Here is a 23,710-nt window from a genome sequence, read left to right as displayed (position 1 = left end):
TGAAGATGTTTCGCTTCTCATCCAGGAAGCTTCTTCAGTTCTGACTGAATGTTGGGGGGTGGTGGTGGAAGGATCAGTCAGAGCTGAAGAAGCTTCCTGGATGAGAAGTGAAACGTCTTCAAAGAAAAGCCAGAAAGTCCAGTTGCCTCTTGAAAAAGAAAGCACCTTTGGGACAACCGTGACCGGAATGACTGAGAAACTCTATAGACAACAACGATTTGGCTGTTTTTTGACATGGCCTCCTTCCATTCCAGGTCTCCATCTTGCAAAGGGTTGCTTCTCCAGGAGACCACCTTTTCCTCTTAAACCACATCCTACGGTGTCCAGCCGGTGTCAGCGAATGGGCTGCTCCGTTTGTTCAGGTGCCTAGACTTGATTTACTATGCAAGGAAATGTTTTTTTTAAGCTGTGGCTTTTTTCTGATGGAGAAAATCTGTCTGTCTGGTTGCTTGGAGTCCAAAATGAGTCGACTGCTCATAATCGTACACAGGTGGACCTTGAGTTATGACCCAGGTCAACCGTCCCGTTGGCACAAGCAGCAAAAGAAAGCCCCGGGACATTATTTTACCAAGAGTAATAACTTTACCGATAGATCCATTATAGGGCACAGAAGAAGCGAAGCCGGTTCTGAGGTGTTTGTGTGTAAAGCAGCACAATTAATTCCCCTTTTTCCATTTGGGCCACCCCTTGTCCATTGTCCACCAATCCATCACATTAATTTTTGTTTTGGGAAAACAGCCTGCGCCTTCAGAAGGTCCCCACTGCATGGCCTTGAGGTCTCGGGATTTTCTCAGGCTGCCAACGACTCCCATACATTCCTCACCTCCCTCCCAGATCACGATACAGGTAGTCCTCAACTTACCACCACAACAGAGCCCAAAATTTATGTTGTTAAGTGACAAATTTGTTAACTTGAGTATTGCCCCATTTTACGACTTTTCTTAACACATTCATTAAGCGAATCCCTGAAGTTGTTAAATGAGTCACACGGTTATTAAGCAAATCTGGCTCCCCCCCTGTTCACTTTGCTTGTCAGAAGGTCGCAAAAGGGGATCACATGCAAATGTATGTGATCGGGACACTGCAACCGTCATAAATATGAGTCAGTTGCCAAGCATCAGAATTTTATTTACGTGGCCACGAGGATGCTGCAACGGTCATTAAGTGAGTGTTGTAACTTTGAACAGTCACTAAACGAACTGTTGTAAGTCGAGGACTACCTGTGCTCGATACAGTTGCATAATTACAAATTTCAGAATTCTGAAAATTCAGCATCTTGTGACGTTGAGCTCCAAATTGGTGCTTTTTCTTTTATTATTCCTTTTTTTTAAAAAAAAAAAAAAACCTCCTAATTTTACTCTTGTCCACCTTTCCTTTCAGATCCAGATTCTGGGTAACCCATCTGGTGTCTTCCACTTCATGCAGGCCCTCGCTTTGCTCATGTCTCCTGCCAAGTAGGTTCAGAGTGCAAAACGTGTTTCTTGGGGGGACGAAATAACAGAATAACAAGAGTTGGAAAGGACCTTGGAGGTCTTCTAGTCCAACCCTCTACTCAAGCCTAAGCCATCCCAGGCAAATGGCTATCCAATGGCTTCTTGAAAGCCTCCAGTGGTGATGCAGCCACAACTTCTGGAGGCAATTTCTGTTCCACTGATTAATTGTTCTCACTGTCAGGAAATTTCTCCTTAGTTCTAGGTTGCTTCTCTCCTTGATCAGTTTCCACCCAGTGCTTCTTGTTCTGCCTTCAGGTGCTTTGGAAAATAGTTTGAATCCCTTTTCTTTGTTGCAACCCCTCAAATGCTGGAAAGCTGCTGTTGTGTCACCCCTAGTTCTTCACTTCATTAGACTAGACACACCCAATTCCTGCAACTGTTCTTCATATGTTTTAGCCTTCGGCCCTCTAATCATCTTTGTTGCTCTTCTCTGTACTTTTTCCAAAGTCTCAACCTCTTTTTTTATAATATGACTAGCCAATAACCTGGCATTGCTCGGGCATTTATGCTAATCCTATATTAGACAGGAAAAGGAATGAATTATATCTATAGTGTCAAGTCAATGTAATGCTGGAACACAGACACACACTGACACACACACATTTGAACTTGAATCCAAAATGCACACAATCACTGTCAAAAGTACTATGATTTGACACTATAAATATAATTCATTCCTTTTCATTTCATTGGCCCAGGCATTCCAGAGTTATGCTGGAACACACAGACACCGACACCCCCTTCCCCGAGTGGTGTTAGGGGTGTCTTATCCCCACAGTATTTGTTTCCAGAGAGTAAGTCATCTGTGTACCAAGTTTGGTTGAAATTGTTGGAGGCGTTCCAGAGTTATGCTGGAACATACATACATACAATACAATACAATAGCAGGGTTGGAAGGGACCTTGGAGGTCTTCTAGTCCAAACCCCTGCCTAGGCAGGAAACCCTATACCGTTTCAGACAAATGGCTATCCAACATCTTCTTAAAGACTTCCAGTGTTGGAAGATTCACAACTTCTGGAGGCAATTTCTGTTCCACTGATTAATTGTTCTAACTGTCAGGAAATTTCTCCTCAGTCCTTGATTAGTTTCCATCCATTGCTTCTTGTTCTACCCTCAGGTGCCTTGGAGAATAGCTTGACTCCCTCTTCTTTGTGGCAACCCCTGAGATTGGAAGACTGCTATCATGTCTTCCCTAGTCCTTCTTTTCATTAAACTAGACATCCCCAGTTCCTGCAACCGTTCCTCAGATGTTTTAGCCTCCAGTCCCCTCATCATCTTTGTTGCTCTTCTCTGCACTCTTTTTAGAGTCTCCACATCTTTTCTACATCGTGGTGACCTAAACTGAATGCAGTATTCCAACTGTGGCCTTACCAAGGCATTATAAAGTGGTATTAACACTTCACGTGATCTTGATTCTATCCCTCTGTTTATGCAACCTAGAACTGTGTTGGCTTTTTTGGCAGCTGCTGCACATGGCTGGCTCCTATTTAAATGGCTGTCCACTAGGACTCCAAGATCCCTCTCACAGTTACTACTATTGAGCAAGGTACCACCTATACTGTACCTGTGCATTTTGTTTTTCTTACATACATACATACATACACAACCATTTTTAGATAGATAGATATATGATAGATATTAGATAGATATATAGATAGATAGATGATAGATAGATAGATAGATAGATAGATAGATAGATAGATAGATAGATAGATAGATAGATGATAGATAGATAGATAGATGACAGATAGATAGATGATAGATAGATAGATAACCAAAATATTCCAAGCGTGGTCTTGCCAAGGCATTAAAAAGTGGTACTAACATTTCACGTGATCTTGATTCTATCCGTCTTGTGAATGCAGCCTAGACAGGCTGTCTGCAAAGTGACGAGTACTTGGGCTGCGGGTGCCCTGTCCCTTTAAGACCCCTCCCTAGACACCCCAGCAATGGCTGGCTATACAAGCTGAGCAGAGAGGCAGCTGGGTGGGGTGAATGTAGGGCCAGAGGGAGGGTTGTGTTTGATTGGGGAATTAAAACAGCCTGAAGCTCTTCCCTAACCTGTCGCCCTGTGATAGGGCCGAGTACCCCAGTCTCAGGAAAGGCTGCCTTCTCTCAGTTGAATTGAGTTTGTTGCCTTGGTGAATAAATAAATAAAAATCTACTGGATAATGGGACATTTCTGATTCGAAGAACAAGAATTCCATTTTGTGTAATTCAGGCAGATGACAGTAGGATAAAAACTCACGTTGCTGACTCAGAGCTTCAACAGGTTTGAGAACCTGTAGATTTATCAACCTCTAGTAACATATAGGTAGTACTTGACTTACGACTGGTCACTTATAGGCCATTTCAAGTTGCAGGGGGGTCTCCCCAGGTGGATTTGGTTTTGAAGTTCTGATAGAGTCCCCCCCCCAGTGGTCACATGTTCGCATTCAACAACCGGTATACATGCATTTATCCGTCTGTCGGTCTCTATTTCTATCATCCTTTTGCTGTCTATTTCTATCTATCTCTGTTTGTGTCTCCATCTCTCTCTGTTTCTATCAATCTTTTGTGCGCTCTCTTTCTCTCTGCCTTCTCTCTTCCTCTCTCTCTCTCTCTCTCTCTCTGTATTTCTGACTTTATCTCTCTGTCTGTGTATCTCTCTATGTATCTAGCTTTCTCTCTCTCGTTCTCTGTCTCTGTATCTCTCTCTCTGTTTCTCTTTCTCTCTCTTTCTCTCTGCATCTGTATCTCTGTATCTTTCTCTTTCTCTCTCTGTATCTCTGTGTACCTCCCTCTATATATATCTTTCTCTCTCTCTCTCCCTGTCTTGTCTGTCAAATCTATTCAAGCAGCTCTGAGAAGCATATAAATTTAATAAATAAATGAGTGTTGGTCGCTGAGCGCCTCACCTGTGGGCCTTCTGACCACCCGGATGGGGGAGGGCTGTCGTCAGAATTTTGAGTTGTTAATAATCCTGAGGAGGGGGACAGCATTTTATTTATTTATTTCTGATTTATTTCTGGTTTTGGGCAAAACCAGCCCAAACAATTGAACAATTCACTCAACAACCCCCACAGCTTTCACGTAACTGCCACAAATTGGTTGTAAAATTGAGTTGGCCACACGGGTGATGCAATCTTACAACTGTCACAACTTATGACCATAATTGTCAGAGTCCATTACAGTAATAAGTCTATATGCATTGCTTGTTTTTGCCTGAAATTTCAAAAGTTTGTGGGGTCCAAAAAATAAAGCAAGGTCTCACATTTTACTGTTCCATTCTGTGGAGCATTAGGCTGAGAGGTCACGATAATGTTGGTCACTCCGTTCTAATATAGCAATGAAAGAAAATGGAACTTTCCCCTCCTCCCATGCGTTGATGCGCCTTCCTATTTTTCAAATCCCGTTGTGTTTTATATTCTGCAGAAATCGAGCGGAATTTATGTGCCATATGAAGCCGAGCGAACGAAGGTCTTCGTCCTCAGGGGCGGAATCTGGAAACTGGACATTGGTAGATGAAGGTGGAGAAGAGGTATTTTGAAAAGAGGATTTTAACTTGAGCTCAAACTCACTATAGATTTCTCTTGACCTTTACAGTTAGTTTGGGGTTTAGTTTTCCAGAGAAGTGGGTTACAACTTGGCTGCATTTTAAAAATATTGACTGGTACCGTATGAATGCCATAGCAGGAAACACAGTGAGGTTACTTTTTTAAAAAATATATATTTTATTTTTATATAAACAATCCATTTTCCATTAACCAGTGTGTCACCTGGGTTCAAATATTTTGTGCCAACATTAAAATTTACAATTTTATTCATTATTTAATCTCATCTTGGCTTAATTTTCAATACCTTAAGTATCTAATATTATAACAATCACATTGCAATTTATTTAACTGTATTAGATATTAACTATTAAAATATTTTCTATACTTTAGATAACTTTTTTTACTTTAATTCTTAATTCGAACCACCGGAAAAAAAAGATTCCCAAATTGTATAATAATCAGTTTGTTCTTTCTCTTTGATAGCCATTTTCAATCTGTTCATTTCTGCACATTCTAATATTTTCTAATCACATTCTCCTCTGTCGGGATTGCTTTGCTTTTCCAATTTTGTACAATCCTAACTGCTATTATAACATGGATAATCAAATATACATTTTCTTTACTATAATTTTCTAGTAAAATCCCCAGCAAAAATATTTCAGGTTTTAAGTCAATATTATTCTCCCGTGGAATACAGTTAGTCCTCAATTTATGACCCCAATGGAGCCCAATATCTCTGTTGCTAAGTGATAAAAGTGAGTTTTGCCCCATTTTATGACTTTTGTTAAGTGAATCGCTGCAGTTGTGAAATTAGTAACACGGTTGTTAAATGAGTCTGGCTTCCCCATTAACTTTGCACACACCCATGTTGTACTTTTGCTTTGGTGCCAGCCCACCATGGGTTCTTGGGGGGGGGGGGGGAAGGTAAACGATTGGAGGGGGGGGAAAGGCTCCACTATTCACTGTGTGGGTGGAGACACAGCTGCTGTCTGAGCTGCATATCAAAGAAGACCAACAACATCTGGTTTGCGTTTGATTGGAGAATCAGAAACCAAAGTCTTGGGAAAGGAGAAGTGCACTGGGGAATTTGACGCGCGAACCTCAGATCTGGCTTTGCTCTTTTGCAGTCTGCTTGACCTTTAGTAAACTATACCTTTTTCACCAAATGGAGTCGAGGATCGTTCTCACTTAAAGGTTCGAGCTGAGGCAGGGTGGACAACGGTCCAAGGTCACACAATTGGCTTCATGTCTAGGGTAGGACTAGAACTCCCAGTCTCCCGGTTTTAGCCTAGCGCCTTCACCACCATACCAAACCGGTGGTGCAAAACGCAGGTCCTTCATTCAGGTTTCTTTCACCCCAGGATGAAGATCCCGAAACTAGCTGGGTTCTTCTTCTGGAAGATGACCTGGTGGCCCTTTTGTCTCAGTTCCCCTTCCACGAACTCTTCCAGCACATGCTTGGCTTTGATGCTGAAGGTGAGCAACTCTATAAAGCTAACTCTATTCACCAGGTTTTTAAAAAAATAAATTAAAATGAGAAAAGCTGACTTTTCAGCAGAACTCATTTGGGAATGTAGACCTCATGAGGTTTGGGCCAGGGTAAGTGTCCCTCTCTGATTTTTTTAAGCATTTGTTCTTTTCCTTTGTTGCCTGCCATATTGTATTTGACTCTGCATTGTATGAAGACTTCATTGTGCTTATTTGTTGAGGTCTATGTGTGGGGGAGTACGGTATATTGAAAAATAAAAGGAAGAAGGGAGAAAAACGCAGCATCCACATAACATAATGGCGTTCTGTGCGCCTTGGTGTAGAGCAGAGGTGGGGAATGATGGACTTTTTATGACTTGTGGACTTCAACTCCCAGAATTCCTCAGCCAGCATGGGGGAATATGGCCCCTTTATGGCTTGTGGACTTCAGCTCCCAGAATTCCTCAGCCAGCATGGGGGAATATGGTCCCTTTATGGCTTGTGGACTTCAGCTCCCATAATTCCTCAGCCAGCATGGGGAATATGGCCCCTTTATGACTTGTGGACTTCAACTCCCAGAATTCCTGAGCTAGCCATGCTGGCTCAGGAATTCTGGGAGTTGAAGTCCAAAAGACAGAAAAGGGCCATTGTTCCCCATCTCTGGCATAAAGCTATGCTGGCCAGGTGATCATGGAAGTGTCTTTGAACAATGTTGGCTCCCTTGGCTAAGAAACTGAGATCAGCACCATCCCTTAGAGTCAGACACGATTCAACAGTGGAAACCTTACCTTTATTTTAGTATTTACACATAAAGGTTTCCCTGCACATATGTGCTAGATGTTTCTGGCTCTAGGGGGCGGTACTCATCTCCGTTTCAAAGCCAAAGAGCCAGCACTGTCCAAAGACGTCTCCGTGGTCATGTGGCCGGCATGACTAAACGCGCACGGAACCCTGTTACCTTCCCACCAAAGGTGGTTCCTATTTTTCTACTTACATTTTTGCATGCTTTCGAACTGCTAGGTTGGCAGAAGCTGGGACAAGTCACGGGAGCTCACTCCATTATGTGGCGCTAGGGATTCGAACCGCTGAATTGCCATGTTGGAGGTTGTTAGTGCACTGTGAAGAAGATCTCATCTCTACCGCATTATATATTGGCGCTCTCAGGAGAGGGGGGGGGTATTCTGCCGGTTTGGACTGGTTTGCCCGAATGGGTAGTGCAAATTGTGGTTGGCCCCGCACTGGCTCTACGGCATCCTATTTAGCCCCACCCCCCTTCTTTAGCAAAAGTGCATGGACAAAAGGCTGACGCGCGCACGGTCACATTTGCGAACCGGGTAGGGAAGGTAAGTGAATACCATCCCTGGCTCTCACATGGGAAAGACCAGGTCCAGACACATGGTCCAATTAAACTGATTTATTGTTAATCATGCGTAGGAATCTTTTCAACTAAGAGAAAGCACTTGCTTGGAGTTAGCAAAGTTTCAACTCAATACAAGGGAAAGGTTGGACTTAAACTGCTTGTGGCGATGTAAGGATTGTAGGCTGATCCCTCTTTTAACTCCAACCTCAGTTCTTCCAACTCCTCCTACAGGCTCCTAACCTATCTAATTTTGTCATATTTAATGTTTCAATGCATGTTACTGTATTTTCCAGAGTATAAGATGCACCTTTTTCCCCCTCCAAAAAGAGGCTGAAAATCTGGGTGCGTCTTATACACTGAATACAGCATTTTTGGCCTCCTGAAACCCCGCCCCTTCACCAAAATGGCCATGCATAGCCTTTAGGAGGCTTCCAGAGTGCTCCTGGGGGCTGGGGAGGGCAAAGGTGAGCGAAAAACGGGCCTTTTTTTGCTCGTTTTTGCCCCTCTCCAGCCCCCGGGAGCATTATATAAGCCTCCTAAAGGCTATGTATGCTTTTTTCTGGACAAAAAAACGGGCCCATTTTTGCAAAAAAACGGGCTGTTTTTTGCTCATTTTTGTGCCTCCCCCCAGCCCCCAGGAGTACTCTATAGGCCTCCTAAAGGCTATGCATGCCCCCCTTCTTCTTCTTTTATTTACAAAAAACAAGCCTGTTTTTGCAAAGAAACAGGCAATTTTGGGGAGGTCTACAGTGTGCAAAAACTTTTTTTTTAATTTGCCTCTTCGAAATCTTGGTGCGTTTTATACTCCAGTGTGTCTTATACTCTGAAAAATACGGTATTTGCATTTTATAATATTATAAGCTGTCTTTTCACCTGGCAGTGAAATGTGTGGCCTAGAAATTTAATAAAGAAGACCTTTTCCCCCTTTTTCTTCTTGCCCTGGCTGTCTGCAGCCGTGCACTAATTGCCGTTTCCATTCTGAAATGCTTTCCTATGAGCAGGCGGCTACGTCTCGGAGAAAACAACTTCCCCAGAAATGATGAAGATGCTTACCTTCGCTAATTCCGTCGTGAATCTCCTGGCTGTGGGGCTGGAAACCTTCAACCGAGCTCGTTACAGGCAGTTTGTGAAACGGATCGGCCGTCTCATCAGGTGAGGAACTCCTGCCCCCTTTTCCCCCATGGGCAGAGCCAGGTAAAGGAGCGCAATTAGGACTGCAGAAAACTTGTAAAAAGTTTATTTTATTTTTTAGTCTCTTACATATATTTATTATTCTTATTATATATTATATTTATCATTTTTACACATTTATTTTTCCATACAAGGAGTTAAGATATACATTCAAGGTTGCTTTGCTTACCATCCCCTACACCAGTGATGGCGAACCTATGGCACGCGTACCACAGGTGGCACATGGAGCTATTTGTCAGGGCATGCGAGGCGCTGCTCTGTCAGCTGGCCAGCGCGCATGCGTGTGCTAGCCAGCTGAGTTCACCCTTTTTTAAAGCCATTTTTCGCCCTCCCCAGGCTCCAGAGCCTCCCCACCCCCCCCCGGAGGCCCTCCAGAGGCTTCATGAGCTTCCCTGAAGCCTCCGGAGTGCAAAAAACCGGCCCTACGGGCAAACCGGAAGTTGAGGAATGGACTTCCTGTTTGCTCGGAGTGTCGTTTTGAGCGCTCCAAAGGCTTCAGGGAAGCCTTTTGAAGGTCCCTGAAGCCTTCGGAGTGCTTAAAACGACCCTCCGAGCAAACCGGAAGTGACTTCCGGTTTGTTCGGAGGGTCATTTTGACTGCTTCGGAGGCTTTAGCGAAGCCTCCTGAAGGTCCCTGAAGCCTCCAGAGGGCTTCCGGGGGGGAGGGGGAGGCTGTTTTTGCCCTCCCCATGCTCCTATAAAGCCTCTGGAGCCTGGGGAGTGCGAAAAAAGCATGCAAAAATGTGGGTGTGTTGCTCCTGTAGTGCGCACATCCGCACTGGGGGAGGTCGCGTATTGCATTATGGGTGCGGCACGCCTGCACACGATCCCCCTGCGCTCCCCCCACTTATGGCACACGAGCCCAAAAAGGTTCGCCATCGCTGCCCTACACCTATTTTGTGTTATCACTACCCTACTTTTCCTTCGTTTTCTCCCTCCCTTCTTTACTTCCTTCCTCCTCTCCTTTCCCTTTCCTTCTTCCCCTTCCTCTCCCCTGCTCCGCCCTTCCTCTTCTCCTTCCTGCCCTCTCTCCTTCTCTTTCTACCCCTCCCAAGCTTCCACTCCTTTCCTCTTTCTCCCTCTCTTCTCCTCTCCCCTCCCTCTCTTCCTTTCGTCTTCTGATATTGTGGTTGTCGCTTTTCCTCTCTCATCTGGTGTATTTTCATTGGAACCCTTCTCCTCTTTTCTCTCTCTCCCAACTGTTCCTGCAGGATGACCCTGTGCTTTGTGAGTGATCACTGGGCCCAGTTTGTCAGCCATGCCAAGCAGAGTGGCTCCGTGATGCAGCCGTATTCCTTGAAGAAGCTGCAAGTGGAATTTGATGAGTTTTTCCTGAGGGCCGTACTCCATGTCCTGAAAGCAAAAAGGTTGGCAAAAATGGGTTCCTATTGCCCTGATTCCAGTCTGGGGCAGCATGTTATCAGTTAGTGGGAGTAAATCGTCCATGTTGAGGAAATTACAGCAAGCAGTTACCTTTTTTGTTTTTTGTTTTAAATATAGTAGAGTAGAATAGGAACAGAGCAGAATATATGGAATGGAATGGAATAGAAAATGTGGGGTAGGCTAGGGTAGGATAGAATAGAATAGAATAGAATGGAATGGAATAAAGAATAGACTAGAATAATAATTTAGAATAGAATAGAGTAATAATTTAGAATAGAATAGAATTGAATAGACTAGAATTAGAATTTAGAATAGAACATAACAGAATAGAATAGAATAACAGAGTTGGAAGGGACCTTGGAGGTCTTCTAGTCCAACCCCCTGCTTAGGCAGGAAACCCTACACCACTTCAGACAAATGGCTATTCAACATCTTCTGAAAAACCTCCAGTGTTGGAGCATTCTTCAGGAAGCAAATTGTTCCATTGATTAATTGTTCTAACTGTCAGTAAATTTCTCCTTAGAACTTAGTTCTAAGTTGCTTCTCTCCTTGATTAGTTTCCACCCATTGCTTCTTGTCTTGTCCTCAGGTGCTTTGGAGAATAGTTTGACTCCCTCTTCTTTGTGGCAGCCCCTGAGATATTGGAAGGCTGCTATCATGTCTCCCCTGGTCCTTCTTTTCATTAAACTAGACATCCCCAGTTCCTGCAACCGTTCTTCATATGTTTTAGCCTCCAGTCCCCTAGTCCTCTTTTTTGTTCTTCTCTGCCCTCTTTCTAGAGTCTCAATGTCATTTTTACATGAATGAGCCACAGTGGGGCAGTGATTAGAGTGCAGTACTGCAGGCTACTTCTGCTGACTGCCTGCAATTTGGCAGTTCGAATGTCACCAGGCTCAGGGTTGACTCATCCTTCCATCCTTCCGAGGTTGGTAAAAGGAGGACCCAAATTGTTGGGGGCAATAGGCTGACTTGTAAACCGCTTAGAGAGGGTTGTAAAAGCACTGTGAAGCAGTATATAAGTGCTATTGCTATATCGTGGCGACCAAACCTGGATGCATTATTCCAAGTGTGGCCTTATCACACGATAAAGTGGTATTAACACTTCACGTGATCTTGGTTCTATCCCTCTGTTTGTGCAGCCTTTATTAGAGGGTATTGTAATAAACAAGTATTTCCTTGTTGGTTTTTCAACCGCCTGCAGATTAGGAGTCTGGCTCTTCATGTCCGAGATGCCTTACGGGACAGTGTCCAGCGACATGCTTTGGAAGCTCTTCTCCATCATGCACTGCAGCGAAAGCGAAGATCTAGAGAAGTTCAGTTCCACCATGCAGCTGGCCGAATGCAAGCAGAAGCTCAAAGGTTTCGTTCTTTCTTTATCCTTGTTGGGTGGGAGCGCTTAGTCAAAGCCTCTCTTCCAGCCTAGATTTGGAGCCCACGGGCTTTTGGTGCATGTTTTGGACCTGCTGGATGTTCAAGACCATCATAGGCAGTCCTCAAATTACAACACTTCATTTAGTGGCCATTCATAGTTACTGTTGTGGCCCGGCAGCGGAGCTGGCAGTAGATTCGGAGAGTGAGGAGGTTGGGGAGGAACATGAGCCATTCCTGGAGTCTGGGGAAGGCTCTGATGAGGGCTCTGCGTCGGAGGCAGATATGGGGCCGGGGCCGTATGCAAGTTATCAGCTGCCTTCAGAGGCAGACATCAGTGAGGCAGACAAACAGCTGGAGCCTGTTCCCAGTGTGTGCATGCGCAGAGTTGCCAGGTGAAGGGAACAGCTAAAGAACAGGGGTCGACTTGGGAGTAAGGCCACATGTGGACGATGGATAGCCCTCCCAGAGGAAATAAAAGAGGAGGGAAAGGGGAGTGGAGTTTGCAGGAGACAATTAGTTCGCTTAATTGGTGACTCTCCGAGATTCCTTGCCAAGTTTTGCAGAGATCAGCCTGGCGGCTTTCCAAGCCAGATAAGGTCTGTGACTGTAAATCCTCCCTTAAAAGACTTTGCTGGATGTGAATGAGCAGAATTCACAGTCAATTAATAAAAGGGTCTTTTGTCGGGACCAGGAGTTTGCTTCATGCTCTTGGGAAGCCTTGGCCCAGAACAGCGACACTGACAAAAAGTGACTTATGATCATTTTTCACACTTTTTTTATTTGCATCTCCATGATCGTGTGATCAAAATTCAGAGGCTTGGCAACTGATTCCTACTTATGACCACTGCTGTGTGCCCAGATCACTTGATCCCGTTTTGCAACCTTTTGACAGACTAACTTATCAATTGCAGTGATTCACTTAACATCTGCAGCAGGAATGGTCCTAAAACGGGGCAAAGCTCACTTAATAAATCTCTCACTTAACAATAGAAATCTAGGGCTCAATTGTGGTCATACGTTGAGGAATACCTGTACAACGGCACTTAAAAACGTGACTTACGACCATTTTTCACACTTACAACCATTGCAGCATTCCCCCATGGTCGTGTGATTGGAACCCAGACGCTTGGAAACCGACTCATATTTATGACGGTTACAGAGTCCCCGGGTCATGTCGTTTCTGCGACTTTCTGCTGAGCAAAGTCAATGGGGAAAGCCAGTTTCACTTAACAACCATGCTACTAACTTAACAACTGCAGCGATTCACTTAACCACAGTGGCAAGAGGGGTCGTAACGTGGGACAAAACTCACTTAACGGTTGTCTTGCTTAGCAATGGAAATTTTGAATTCGATTTTGTCGTAAGCCGAGGACTACCTGTGTAATAAAAGTTGAGTTGCTATCTCCAATATGGGCTTGCCCGTTCTATTCCAGCAGTTTTGCTTTGTTTTCTAAACCAAAGCCATTCGCAAGTTTCTTGAATAAGTGCTGTTGTCAGGGTTCCAAATAACACCCCCAACGAAAGAAGACTCCGAGGCCTGAAGTTTCTCAAAGTTCCATTTTATTAGAGATGTCGTATTGGCACATCTGGGAAAACCCGAATCTGAAAGCTTCCAGGTTTTCCCCACCCATGTGAAAGTCCAAGTCCCTGCCCAGCCCACACATGTCCATCACATGGTCCAATCAGGCACCGTCCCAACTGGAGAGGCCTCCCAGTCACACCACTCCAGGTGCAGGGCAAGGTGTCCTTGATTCTCTGAGAAAGGAATGTTGTTATGACTATATATGTCCCATACTCCATATAATCTCTCCTCCCCAGTAGAAAATGTGGCAGGCCTGAAGGCCCAATGCAAAAGTTGGCTTCCAGGCCTGACAGCTGTTTGGTCCAGTCTCTGCTGCAAATGCAGGTTTCAGGATGTGTTATTTTTATTTCATAGGTTTTTATCTTGCCTTTATTACTTTGTAGGCAGTCAACGTACTCAATGTTTCATATGTAATACTCATTAAGCTCAATCCACCTCATAGGATCTTTGGGGGGAAAATAGGAGGAGGAAGAAGCATTGGAGATGATTAAAACGTCATTCATTTGTTTGTTGATTTATATACGTATATATATATTCCACCTTTATTATTTTTATAAAAAGTCAAGGTGGCAACATACCACCTTCCCTCTCCTGTTTCCCCATAACAACAACCTGGTGAAGTGAGGTGAGCAGAAAGACAATGACTGCCCAAAGCCACCCAGCTGGCTTTCATGCCTAAGGCGGGAGTAGAACTCATTCCCTCCTGATGATTGGTCCAAAGTCACTCAGTTGGCTTTCATGGCTAAGGCGGAACTAGAATTCACTGTCTCCTGGTGATTGGGCCAAAGCCACCCAGCTGGCTTTCATGCCTAAAGCGGGAGTAGAACTCATTCCCTCCTGATGATTGGTCCAAAGTCACTCAGCTGGCTTTCATGGCTAAGGCGGGACTAAAACTCACCCCCTCCTGATGATTGGTCCAGTCACCCAGTTGGCTTTCATGGCTAAGGCGGAACTAGAATTCACTGTCTCCTGATGACTGGCCCAAGGTCACCCAACTGGCTTTCATGGCTAAGGCAGGACTAGAACTCACCCTCTGCTGTTGATTGGCCAAGAGTTACCCAACCAGCTTTCATCATTAAAGCAGGACTAGAACTCACGGTCTCCTGTTTCTAATCTGGCGCCTTAACCCAAACTGGCTTAATATGGGATTTCAGAATTAATGTAGACTGTTGTTTAAATAAAGAGTTGGATGTATTTATTATTTATATCTGTATCAAAGTAAGTTGGAAGCCATAGATTCCCGCGGACACTAAACGGACTAGACATAACTGCGAGGAAAAGAAATAAAAACCTAGTTTGCTGTCGCCAACAGATCCGGCCAACCTGGAGACCTTTGAGCGCTACCTACAATCCATGAACAGCTCCGAGGAGATCTGCCTGTTGACCACCTTTGCCCAGATGGCCCAGATCAAACGGGAGGAGGCGGACGAGGACTTCGTGAAAGTGGTGGTGCTGGAGATCTATGAGGTGAGCAGGAAGGAGGCGGAGGGGGAGAGTGGCTGTGGGATGCTCTCCTGAGAGCATTTTCAGGGCAGGGGGTTGCAAGGCCAAGGTGGCAGAGCCAGGAAGGGGGGGGGGTAATGTTTCCCTAGGTTGAGGTAGCCCTAAGTCAGGAAGATTCAATCTTGGCAACTTTATGGGGAATTCTGGGAGTTGAAGTCCACCAGTCTTAAAGCAATAGAGATGTATTGATTTTATTTTATTTTATTATTTTATTTTATTATATTATTTTTTAGTTTACATTTTATTTTATTATCTTTTATTTTATTTCACTTTATTATTTTATTTATTTTACATTTTATTATTTTATTTTATTTTTATTTTTTATTATTTTTTATTTTATTATTATTATTATTTTGTTCTTTTATTTTATTTTTTATTTTACATTTTATTTTATTATCTTTTATTTTATTGTACTTTATTATTTTATTTATTTTACATTTTATTATTGTATTATTATTAATGTTACTGGTATATTTATTTTATTTTTATTATATATTATATTATATTATATTTATTATATATTATTATATTATTTTATATCAATTATATATTATATTATATTTATTATATTATATTTATTATATTATATTTATTATATTATATTTATTATATTATTTTAAATTTCTATCCTGCCTTTATTATTTTTACAAATAACTCAAAGTGGTGAACCTTCCATCCTTCCAAGGTCCCTAAAATGAGGACCCAGATTGTTGAGGGCAACAGGCTGACCCTGTAAATGTCTTAGAGAAGGCTGTAAAAGCACTGTGAAGCGGTATATAACTCGAAGCGTTATTGCTATAGTCAACACAACTTCCTCCTCCCATTTCCCTCACAACAACCACCCTGTGAGGTGGGTTAGGCTGAGAGAGTGGGACTGGCCCAAAGTCCCCCAGCTGGTTTTCAGGCCTAAGGCGGGGACAAGAACTCACAATCTCCTGCTGATTGGCCCAAAGTCACCCAGCGGCTTGTATCGCTAAGGCAGGACTAGAACTCACTCTCTCCTGGCGATTGATCCAAAATCCTGTAGACCAGGAGCGCCAAACTCGATTTCCTTGAGGTCGCATCAGGGTTGTGTTTGATCTTGAGGGTGGGCATGGCCAGCTTGACCTCACTCATGTCCGGGGGTGCCTGTGGTGGCCCGAACACTCTGCCAGTGAAAATGGACTCCTGAGCTCCAACTTTACTGGCAGAGGCCTTGTGGGCTGGTCCTTCGCTGTTCCCAGGACAGCCCCGTGGACTGGATCCAGCCCCTGGGCCTTGGGTTTGACACTCCTGCCTTAGACAACTTTCATAGATAAGATGGGACTTAAACACCCCCCCCCCCCGATCCCTAATAATCCCCCAGTCCTCCCCAGTGTCAATCATGATGTCACTTGTCAGGTTTACTGTGATTTCTAAGCCTGAAACAAATGAAACGTTGGATATTATGAACCCTTTAAGTAGAAAATATTGAGGAGGGCATTAAGTCTTGGCGTAATGTGTGTGGAGGAGTGTGTTTCTGAAAGTCTCTTTTTAAAAAAATAAAAATAAATAAAAAATAAATCTCCCCTCAGGTATCTTACGTCAGTCGTTCCACAAGAGAAACTTTTTCAAAAGTTGGCCGAGAGCTCCTGGCTGCTATAACGGCTGTCCATACAAATATGATTTCTGTCCTGCTGGATCGAGTCAGGGAGACCATTGAAAGTGTCGGCATGGTAAGAATTGGCCAAATCTTTGAGTGAAACCACAAGCAAACTCAAACCCCCACCTAGAGGAAATTCTTTTAACTTCCTTCCTCCCTCTTCCTTTTTTCTTCCTTCCTTCCCTCCCTCCCACCTTTTTTCTTTTTCCTTTCTTCCTCCCTCCTTCCCTCCTTTTACTTTCTTCCCTCCCTCCCTTTGTTTTTTCCTCCCTCCCTCTTTCTTTTACCTTCTCCCTCCCCTTCTTTCCCTCCTTCCTTCTTCCCTCCCTCTTTCTTTTCCTTTCCTTTCCTCCCTCTGTTTTTCTTTTCCTCCCTCCCTCTTCCTTTTACCTTCTCCCTCTCCCCTTCTTGCCTTCCTTCATCCCTCCTGTCCTCTTTCTTTTACTTTCTTCCTTCCCTCCCTTTATTTTTTCTTCCCTCCCTCTTTCTTTTGCCTTCTCCCTCCCCTTCTTTCCTTCCTTCCTTCTTCCCTCCCGCCCTCCCTTTCTTTTACTTTCCTTTCTCACTCCCTGTTTTTCTTTTCCTTCCTCCCTCCTTCCCTCCCTCCCTCTTTCTTTTACCTTTTCCCTCTCCCCTTCTTTCCTTCCTTCTTCCCTCCCTCTCTCTTTCTTTTATCTTCTCCCTCCCCTTCTTTCCTTCCTTCATTCCTCTCTCTTTCTGTTATCTTCTCCCTTTCTTTCCTTCCTTCTTCCCTCCCGCTTCTTTCTTTTACTTTCTTCCCTCCCTCCCTTTGTTTTTCCTCCCTCCCTCCCTCTTTCTTTTCCCTTCTCCCTCCCCTTCTTTCCTTCCTTCCTTTCTTCTTCCCTCCCCCTTTCTTTTACCTTCCTTCCCTCTCTCCCTCCCAGATAGATTTTTCTCCCTGACTATGCCTTTAAAGATGGCCTTCATAACTCCACGGAATTCCCTCCTGACGTTTTGTTTTGTTTTTTCTTGTCAGGTTACCCTTTATTTGTTTAAAGAGCTGCCAATGCTCCTCTGGAAACCCTCCGCTTCCGAGATCACCTTGATCCGCGACTGGCTTCTGAATCACGCTCTGGCGGAAGTGGAAAATAAGCTGGCTTGTATTATCCTGGAAGAGATGAACTGGGGCCCTGGCGACCAACACGTGAGTGTAGACCTCATTGAGGGAAGCAGGCTGCGTCCCCCTTTCAGCCATCGCAGAGCCTCTGTATAGTTCGGGGATCCTGGCATTCCCTGAGCCTCGTTGTCTTGCAAATGTTTCCCGTCTATCATTTCAAATGTTATCCCTAATTTGGTAATGAAATGTTTGCAAGAAGAAAACCAAGGTGAGTGAACACCAGAATCCCAGCATTCCCCTCCCTTCTTCTCCCCTCTCCCTCTCCTCTCCTCTTGCTCTCCCCTCCCATCCCATCCCTTCCCTTCCCCTCCTCTCCCCTATGTCTCGTTTCCCTCCCCCTTCCCTCTTTCTCCTGTCCCCTAGGTCTCCTCTCCCCTGCCCTCCCCTCCTTTCCCCTCCCTTCCTCTCCCCTCCCCTAGGTCTCGTTTCCCTCTCCCCTCCCTCCTCCCCTCCCTTCTCCTCCTATCCCCTAGGTCTCCCCTCCCCTGCCCTCCCTTCTCCCCTCCTTTCCCCTCCCTTCCCCTCCTCTCCTCTAAGTCTTGTTTTCCTCTCCCCTCCCCCCTCCCCTCCCTTCTCCTCCCCTCTCCCTTTCCTCTCATCTTGCTCTCCCCTCCCATCCCTTCCCTTCCCCTCTTCTCCCCTATGTCTCGTTTCCCTCCCCCTCCCCTCCCTTCTCCTCCTATCCCCTAGGTCTCCCCTCCCCTGCGCTCCCTTCTCCCCTCCTTTCTCCTCCCTTCCCCTCCTCTCCCCTAGGTCTCGTTTCCCTCTCCCCTCCCCTCCTATCCCCTAGGTCTCCCCTCCCCTGCTCTCCCTTCTCCCCTCCTTTCCCCTCCTCTCCTCTAGCTCTCGTTTCCATCTCCTCTCCCCCTCCCCTCCCTTCTCCTGTCCCCTAGGTCCCCCATCCCCTGCCCTCCCTTCTCCTCCTACCCCCTAGGTCTCCCCTCTCTCCCTCCTCTCCCCTCCTTTCCCCTCCCTTCTCCAGTCCCCTAGGTCTCGTCTCATCTGCCCTCCTCCCCTCTCTTCCCCTCCACTCACCTAGGTCTTGCTTCCTTTCCTCTCTCTCCCCCTCCATCCTCCCTCTATCCTCCCCTCCCCTGTCTCCTCCTCTCCCCTAGGTCTTGTCTCATCTCCCCTCCCCTCCCTCCCCTTTCCCCTGGATGGAGTCCATGCCTCTTAGAGTTGCTGAGTTTGAATAATGCTATCCTATGGGATTGACCAGTCAACCGTATCTTACCTTCTAAGGTGGTTTTCAGTGGAAAAGAATAAACCCCGAGGATCGTTCTTTTAAACACAGAGGGCTCAATCAATGGTTTTTTGCTAGTAATTGTTGCTTTTGTTTAAACCTGCCTAGCCTATGAATTGTCACATATAACTTTCTGTATCCTATCTCTGCAATGGTTTTGTGGCTGAAATAAATAAATGGTGATATTTAAAGAGCTAGCCGCCTAACTACCAAGTGGTTAGGTAGCCTGACGGAAGAGAAAAGTCTTGGAAATCAGCTGGATGTTTTTGAACAGGGTCACCTTCACATCAGCCCAGCTGTCCACGCGGAGGTCGCGTTGATGATCTTAGAAGCTTATCAGAAGTATCTGCCCCAGAAGCCGTACAGCGGACTTCTCTCTGAGAGCTTCAAACAGGTGCCTCCCTTTTATTGCTTTTGAATCTCTCCTAGTTGCTGGTTGAAGCAATAAATCACATTTCACATAGTTGACAAAAAGGAGCAATTTTATGGGTTCCCATGGTACCTTGGAGCATAAACTAAAAGACCCCCCCCACCTGATCTGAGATAGGGACTTCTTGGTTCTCTGTGAGCTTGTTTTTTTTCTTCCTGTAGACGTTTTATTACCCAACTAGGTAACATCATCAATGTTGGTGAGTATGAGGTTTGCTCCCTATTTATGCAGGGTAAATCTATATACAGTATATAAAAGCCAAATATCACTCACTCATCACGAAATATCCAGAACTGTAAAGCCTACAAACTTGAAATTTGGCAAGTATGTTCCTCTTGGCTTCTAGGTGTTCGCTAAGAAATTATTTTTTGAAATGACCATCAGATCATTTGTATTTCTTGTATTATTAACACGCTCTGATGCTAAGGAGTTAGATGTTCTACTCTCCCTCCCCACCTGAAAAGAACTTTGTTCCAACTGCCACTTGGGCATGGCCAGCGCGTGACTCGTCCAGCCTGTGGCTGTCAGTTTAGACAATCTTATCCCCTCCTCACCTGAAAAACGCCTTGATGATAAGGAGTTAGACTGGAGGAGAGAAGGGGATAAGATAGGAGAGGCCTCTGTGGGGCAAATCTGAGGGAGAGAAGGGGGATAAGATAGGAGAAGCCTCTGTGGGGCAAGCCTGAGAGAGAGAAGGGGAGAGGAGGGGATCAATGGGGCCAGCCTGAGGGAGAGAAGGAGGATAAGATAGGAGAGGCCTCTGTGGGCAAGCCTGAGGGAGAGAAGGGGAGAGGAGAGGATCAATGGGACCAGCTTGAGGGGGAGAAGGGGGATAGGAGAGAAAAGGCTTCTGTGGGGCAAGCTTGAGGGAGAAAAGGGGATAGGAGAGGATCAATGGGACCAGCTTGAGAGAGAAAAGGCGAATAAGATAGGAGAGGCCTCTGTGGGGCAAATCTGAGGGAGAGGAGGGGATCACTGGGGCCAGCCTGAGGGAGAGAAGGGAGATAAGATAGGAGAGGCTTCTGTGGGGCAAGCCTGAGGGAGAGAAGGGGATAGGAGAGGATGAATGGGACCAGCCTGAGGGAGAGAAGGGAGATAAGATAGGAGAGGCTTCTGTGGGGCCAGCCTGAGGGAGAGAAGGGGAGAGGAGAGGATCAATGGGACCAGCTTGAGGGGGAGAAGGGGGATAGGAGAGGAAAGGCTTCTGTGGGGCAAGCTTGAGGGAAAAAAGGGGATAGGAGAGGATCAATGGGACCAGCTTGAGAGAGAAAAGGCGAATAAGATAGGAGAGGCCTCTGTGGGGCAAATCTGAGGGAGAGGAGGGGATCACTGGGGCCAGCCTGAGGGAGAGAAGGGAGATAAGATAGGAGAGGCTTCTGTGGGGCAAGCCTGAGGGAGAGAAGGGGATAGGAGAGGATGAATGGGACCAGCCTGAGGGAGAGAAGGGAGATAAGATAGGAGAGGCTTCTGTGGGGCCAGCCTGAGGGAGAGAAGGGGAGAGGAGCCCGATCACATAGTTTCTTAGCATGGGTACCCAGCTAGTAATTCTATATAAAGAGAGAACAAAATCCCACACTCACTAGCACTGATGATGTTACCTAGTTGGGCAATGAAACGTCTACAAGAAAACAAGCAAGCTCAGCTCAAGAACGTCTTCAGTTCATCCCTGGACTAAAAAATATTCACTCCTATTAAAACTGAACTAGTTTGTATCTTAAATGCCCATTTTTCATACTCAATGACAGTTGCAGCATCCCCATGCTGACGTGATCGAAATTCAGACGCTTGGCAACTGGTCCCCTTTTGCGACCTTCTGACAAGCAAAGTCAATGAGGAAGCGAGATTCACTTAACAACCGTGATCCTTACTTAACATCTGGAGTGATTCACTTAACACCTCTGGCCAGGAAGATCATAAAATGGGGCAAAACTCACAACCGTCTCACTTAGCAACAGAAAGTTCAGGCTCTACTGTGGTCATAAGTCCAAAGAGTGTTTGAAGCTCCTAGTAGCTAACAATATTTTGGGTTGGCAACTGGGAAGTTCTTTGACTAGTCAAGGACATTTGTTCTGTTGAGATTTTGAACTGAGGGATTTTGGACAACTGTTTGAGGTGATATATAGAGTTTCCTGGCTTAGCAGAGGGGTGGATTAGAACAGAGTTCCCCGACCTTGTTAGAGGGTTCTTAGGGGGAGGGGGAAATTGGGGGTGGTTTTGTGGGAGCATCAGGTGTGCGCATATGCGAGCATGGATCCGAGCTTGCATGAGTGAGAGCTCCGCAACAATCGCGTGGGTGGGGCCCTGAGCTCCTGTGACATTCACATGAGGGGGGCCCTGAGCCCCACTCATGTGGTGTTGTGATGCTCGCGCGAGTGGGGCGGTGAGCCCCTTTGGCTCGCACGAGTGGGGTCATGAGTCCCCGTGACCCTCACACAAGAGGGCCTCCGGGCCCCTGTGATGCGCGAGTGGGACCCTGAGCCCCCATGACACTCAAATGAGTGTGGCCCTCAGTGCTTGTGCGAGTGGGGCCCTGTGACGCTCACACGAGTGGGACCCTAAGCCCTTGTGATGCTCACGCGAGTGGGGCCCTAAGCTCCCATGCGAGTGGGGCCCTGAGCCCCTTTCTCTTGCACGAGTGGGACCCTGAGCCCCCATGACACTCAAATGAGTGTGGCCCTCAGTGCTCGTGCGAGTGGGGCCCTGAGCTCCCATGCGAGTAGGGCCCTGAGCCCCTTTCTCTTGTACGAGTGGGACCCTAAGCCCTTGTGATGCTCACGCAAGTGGGGCCCTGAGCTCCCATGCGAGTGGGGCCCTGAGCTCCTTTCTCTTGCACGAGTGGGACCCTAAGCCCTTGTGATGCTCACGCGAGTGGGGCCCTAAGCTCCCATGCGAGTGGGGCCCTGAGCCCCTTTCTCTTGCACGAGTGGGGCCCTGAGCCCTCGTGATGCTCATGCAAATGGGACTGTGCATACATGCACACACCCCAGCCAGCCCCCCACATGGCCCCGTTGCGAATAGGCCGCAAACCCACAGTGGGCCGTGGGCCACGGCTTGGGGACCCCTGAAACTAGAAGACCTCCAAGATCCCTTCCAACCCTGTCATTTCGTTATGTCGCTTCTGTTTACCAGGTCTCCTATCTGGCCAGCATTGTCCGTTATGGCGAGACAGCAGAAAGCTCCTTTAATCAGTGGGCCTGGGGGATGATTTTGAGGTTAAAGCTGCACATGAATGATTTTGGCGTGCAGGGACACTGGGCTCCAGCACCCATACCTGACTTGGCAGATTCACCCACCTTTCACCCGCTGCTGAAGGCAGTCAGATCTAGCCTCCCAATTGGCTGCTACCTTGCCTTGGCTATGTCCGCTGTTGGCCACAGGTAAATATTCATTTTTTTTGTGCTTGCAACTTGTGTTTTCTAAACCCATCCGTAATTTCTTTGTGTTCGGACCGAGGCTTCCCAAGAGCATGAAGCCAACTCCTTGTCCCGATAAAACCCCCTTTTATTAATTGACTGTCAATTCTGCTCATTCACATCCAGCAAAGTCTTTCAAGGGAGGATTTACAGTCAGAGACCTTATCTGGCTTGGAGAGCTGCCAGGCCGATCTCTGCAAAACGTGGCAAGGAGCCTCGGAGAGTCACGAACCAATTAAGCGAACGAATGATCTCCTGCAAACTCCACTCCCCTTTCGCTCCTCTTTTATTTCCTCTGGGAGTGGCCATTCATCGTCCACCTGTGGCCTTACTCCCAAGTCGACCCCTGTTCTTTAGCTGTTCCCTTCGTCTGGCAGCTCTGTGCATGCGCACACTGGGAACAGGCTCCAGCTGTTTGTCTGCCTCACTGATATCTGACTCCGAAGGCAGCTGATAACTGTCAGATGGCCCTGGCCCCCTCTCTGCCTCCGACACAGAGCCCTCCCCAGACTCCAGGACTGGCCCATGTTCCTCCCCACCCTCCTCACTGTTGGAATCTACTGCCAGATCTATCTACTGGCCACAACACTTTGAAGCTCCAATAACTTTTTCTTCTTCTTATGGCTAAGTTTGGATGTCAGGGTCGGCCTGGATTGTAAATAATTCGGGTTTAGTCACAATGTTTTCCTTTGTAAATTTCATGTGGCTTTCTCAACCAGCAATATCTGAGCATACCATCTGTGGTTTTGTGGGACTGCTTTACAAATACAGATCATTGGGACTTCCGAATGCGCCGTCTGCTTAAAAACCATTCACTGTGGGTTGCAAAGAGCAAGGTTGGAAATCTGCGGATGAAGTAACACGAGACAGTGCAGTCCCAGTGGCCGTTCTTCTCATCGCCTGTGGCAAAACCTGCCAATCAATTCTCATTCCACTAGAAAAAAATGTTAGCAAGTTGGAGCTTCTGTGTGGCTGATT

General features: G+C 46.1%; 1 protein-coding gene across 1 annotated transcript in view; it reads left to right on the top strand.

Moving 5' to 3' along the window:
* EPG5 (ectopic P-granules 5 autophagy tethering factor) overlaps positions 1–23,710 on the top strand; it is a 106,780-nt gene that overhangs the window by 17,446 nt on the left and 65,624 nt on the right. Inside the window, exons 5-16 of the mRNA XM_081942576.1 lie at positions 255–362; positions 1,381–1,454; positions 4,909–5,014; positions 6,392–6,506; positions 8,859–9,009; positions 10,260–10,415; positions 11,633–11,790; positions 14,697–14,851; positions 16,441–16,581; positions 17,506–17,673; positions 19,164–19,283; positions 22,449–22,696. Of these exons, the coding sequence (XP_081798702.1) occupies positions 255–362; positions 1,381–1,454; positions 4,909–5,014; positions 6,392–6,506; positions 8,859–9,009; positions 10,260–10,415; positions 11,633–11,790; positions 14,697–14,851; positions 16,441–16,581; positions 17,506–17,673; positions 19,164–19,283; positions 22,449–22,696 (1,700 nt within the window). The remainder of the gene's footprint in view (positions 1–254; positions 363–1,380; positions 1,455–4,908; positions 5,015–6,391; positions 6,507–8,858; positions 9,010–10,259; positions 10,416–11,632; positions 11,791–14,696; positions 14,852–16,440; positions 16,582–17,505; positions 17,674–19,163; positions 19,284–22,448; positions 22,697–23,710) is intronic.

The sequence above is a fragment of the Natrix helvetica genome (assembly GCF_964273705.1).
Source record: "Natrix helvetica genome assembly, chromosome: 2".
Lineage (NCBI taxonomy): Eukaryota > Metazoa > Chordata > Lepidosauria > Squamata > Natricidae > Natrix > Natrix helvetica.
The sequence above is the reverse complement of the archived record's forward strand: the minus strand, read 5'-3'. Positions and strand labels throughout refer to the sequence as shown.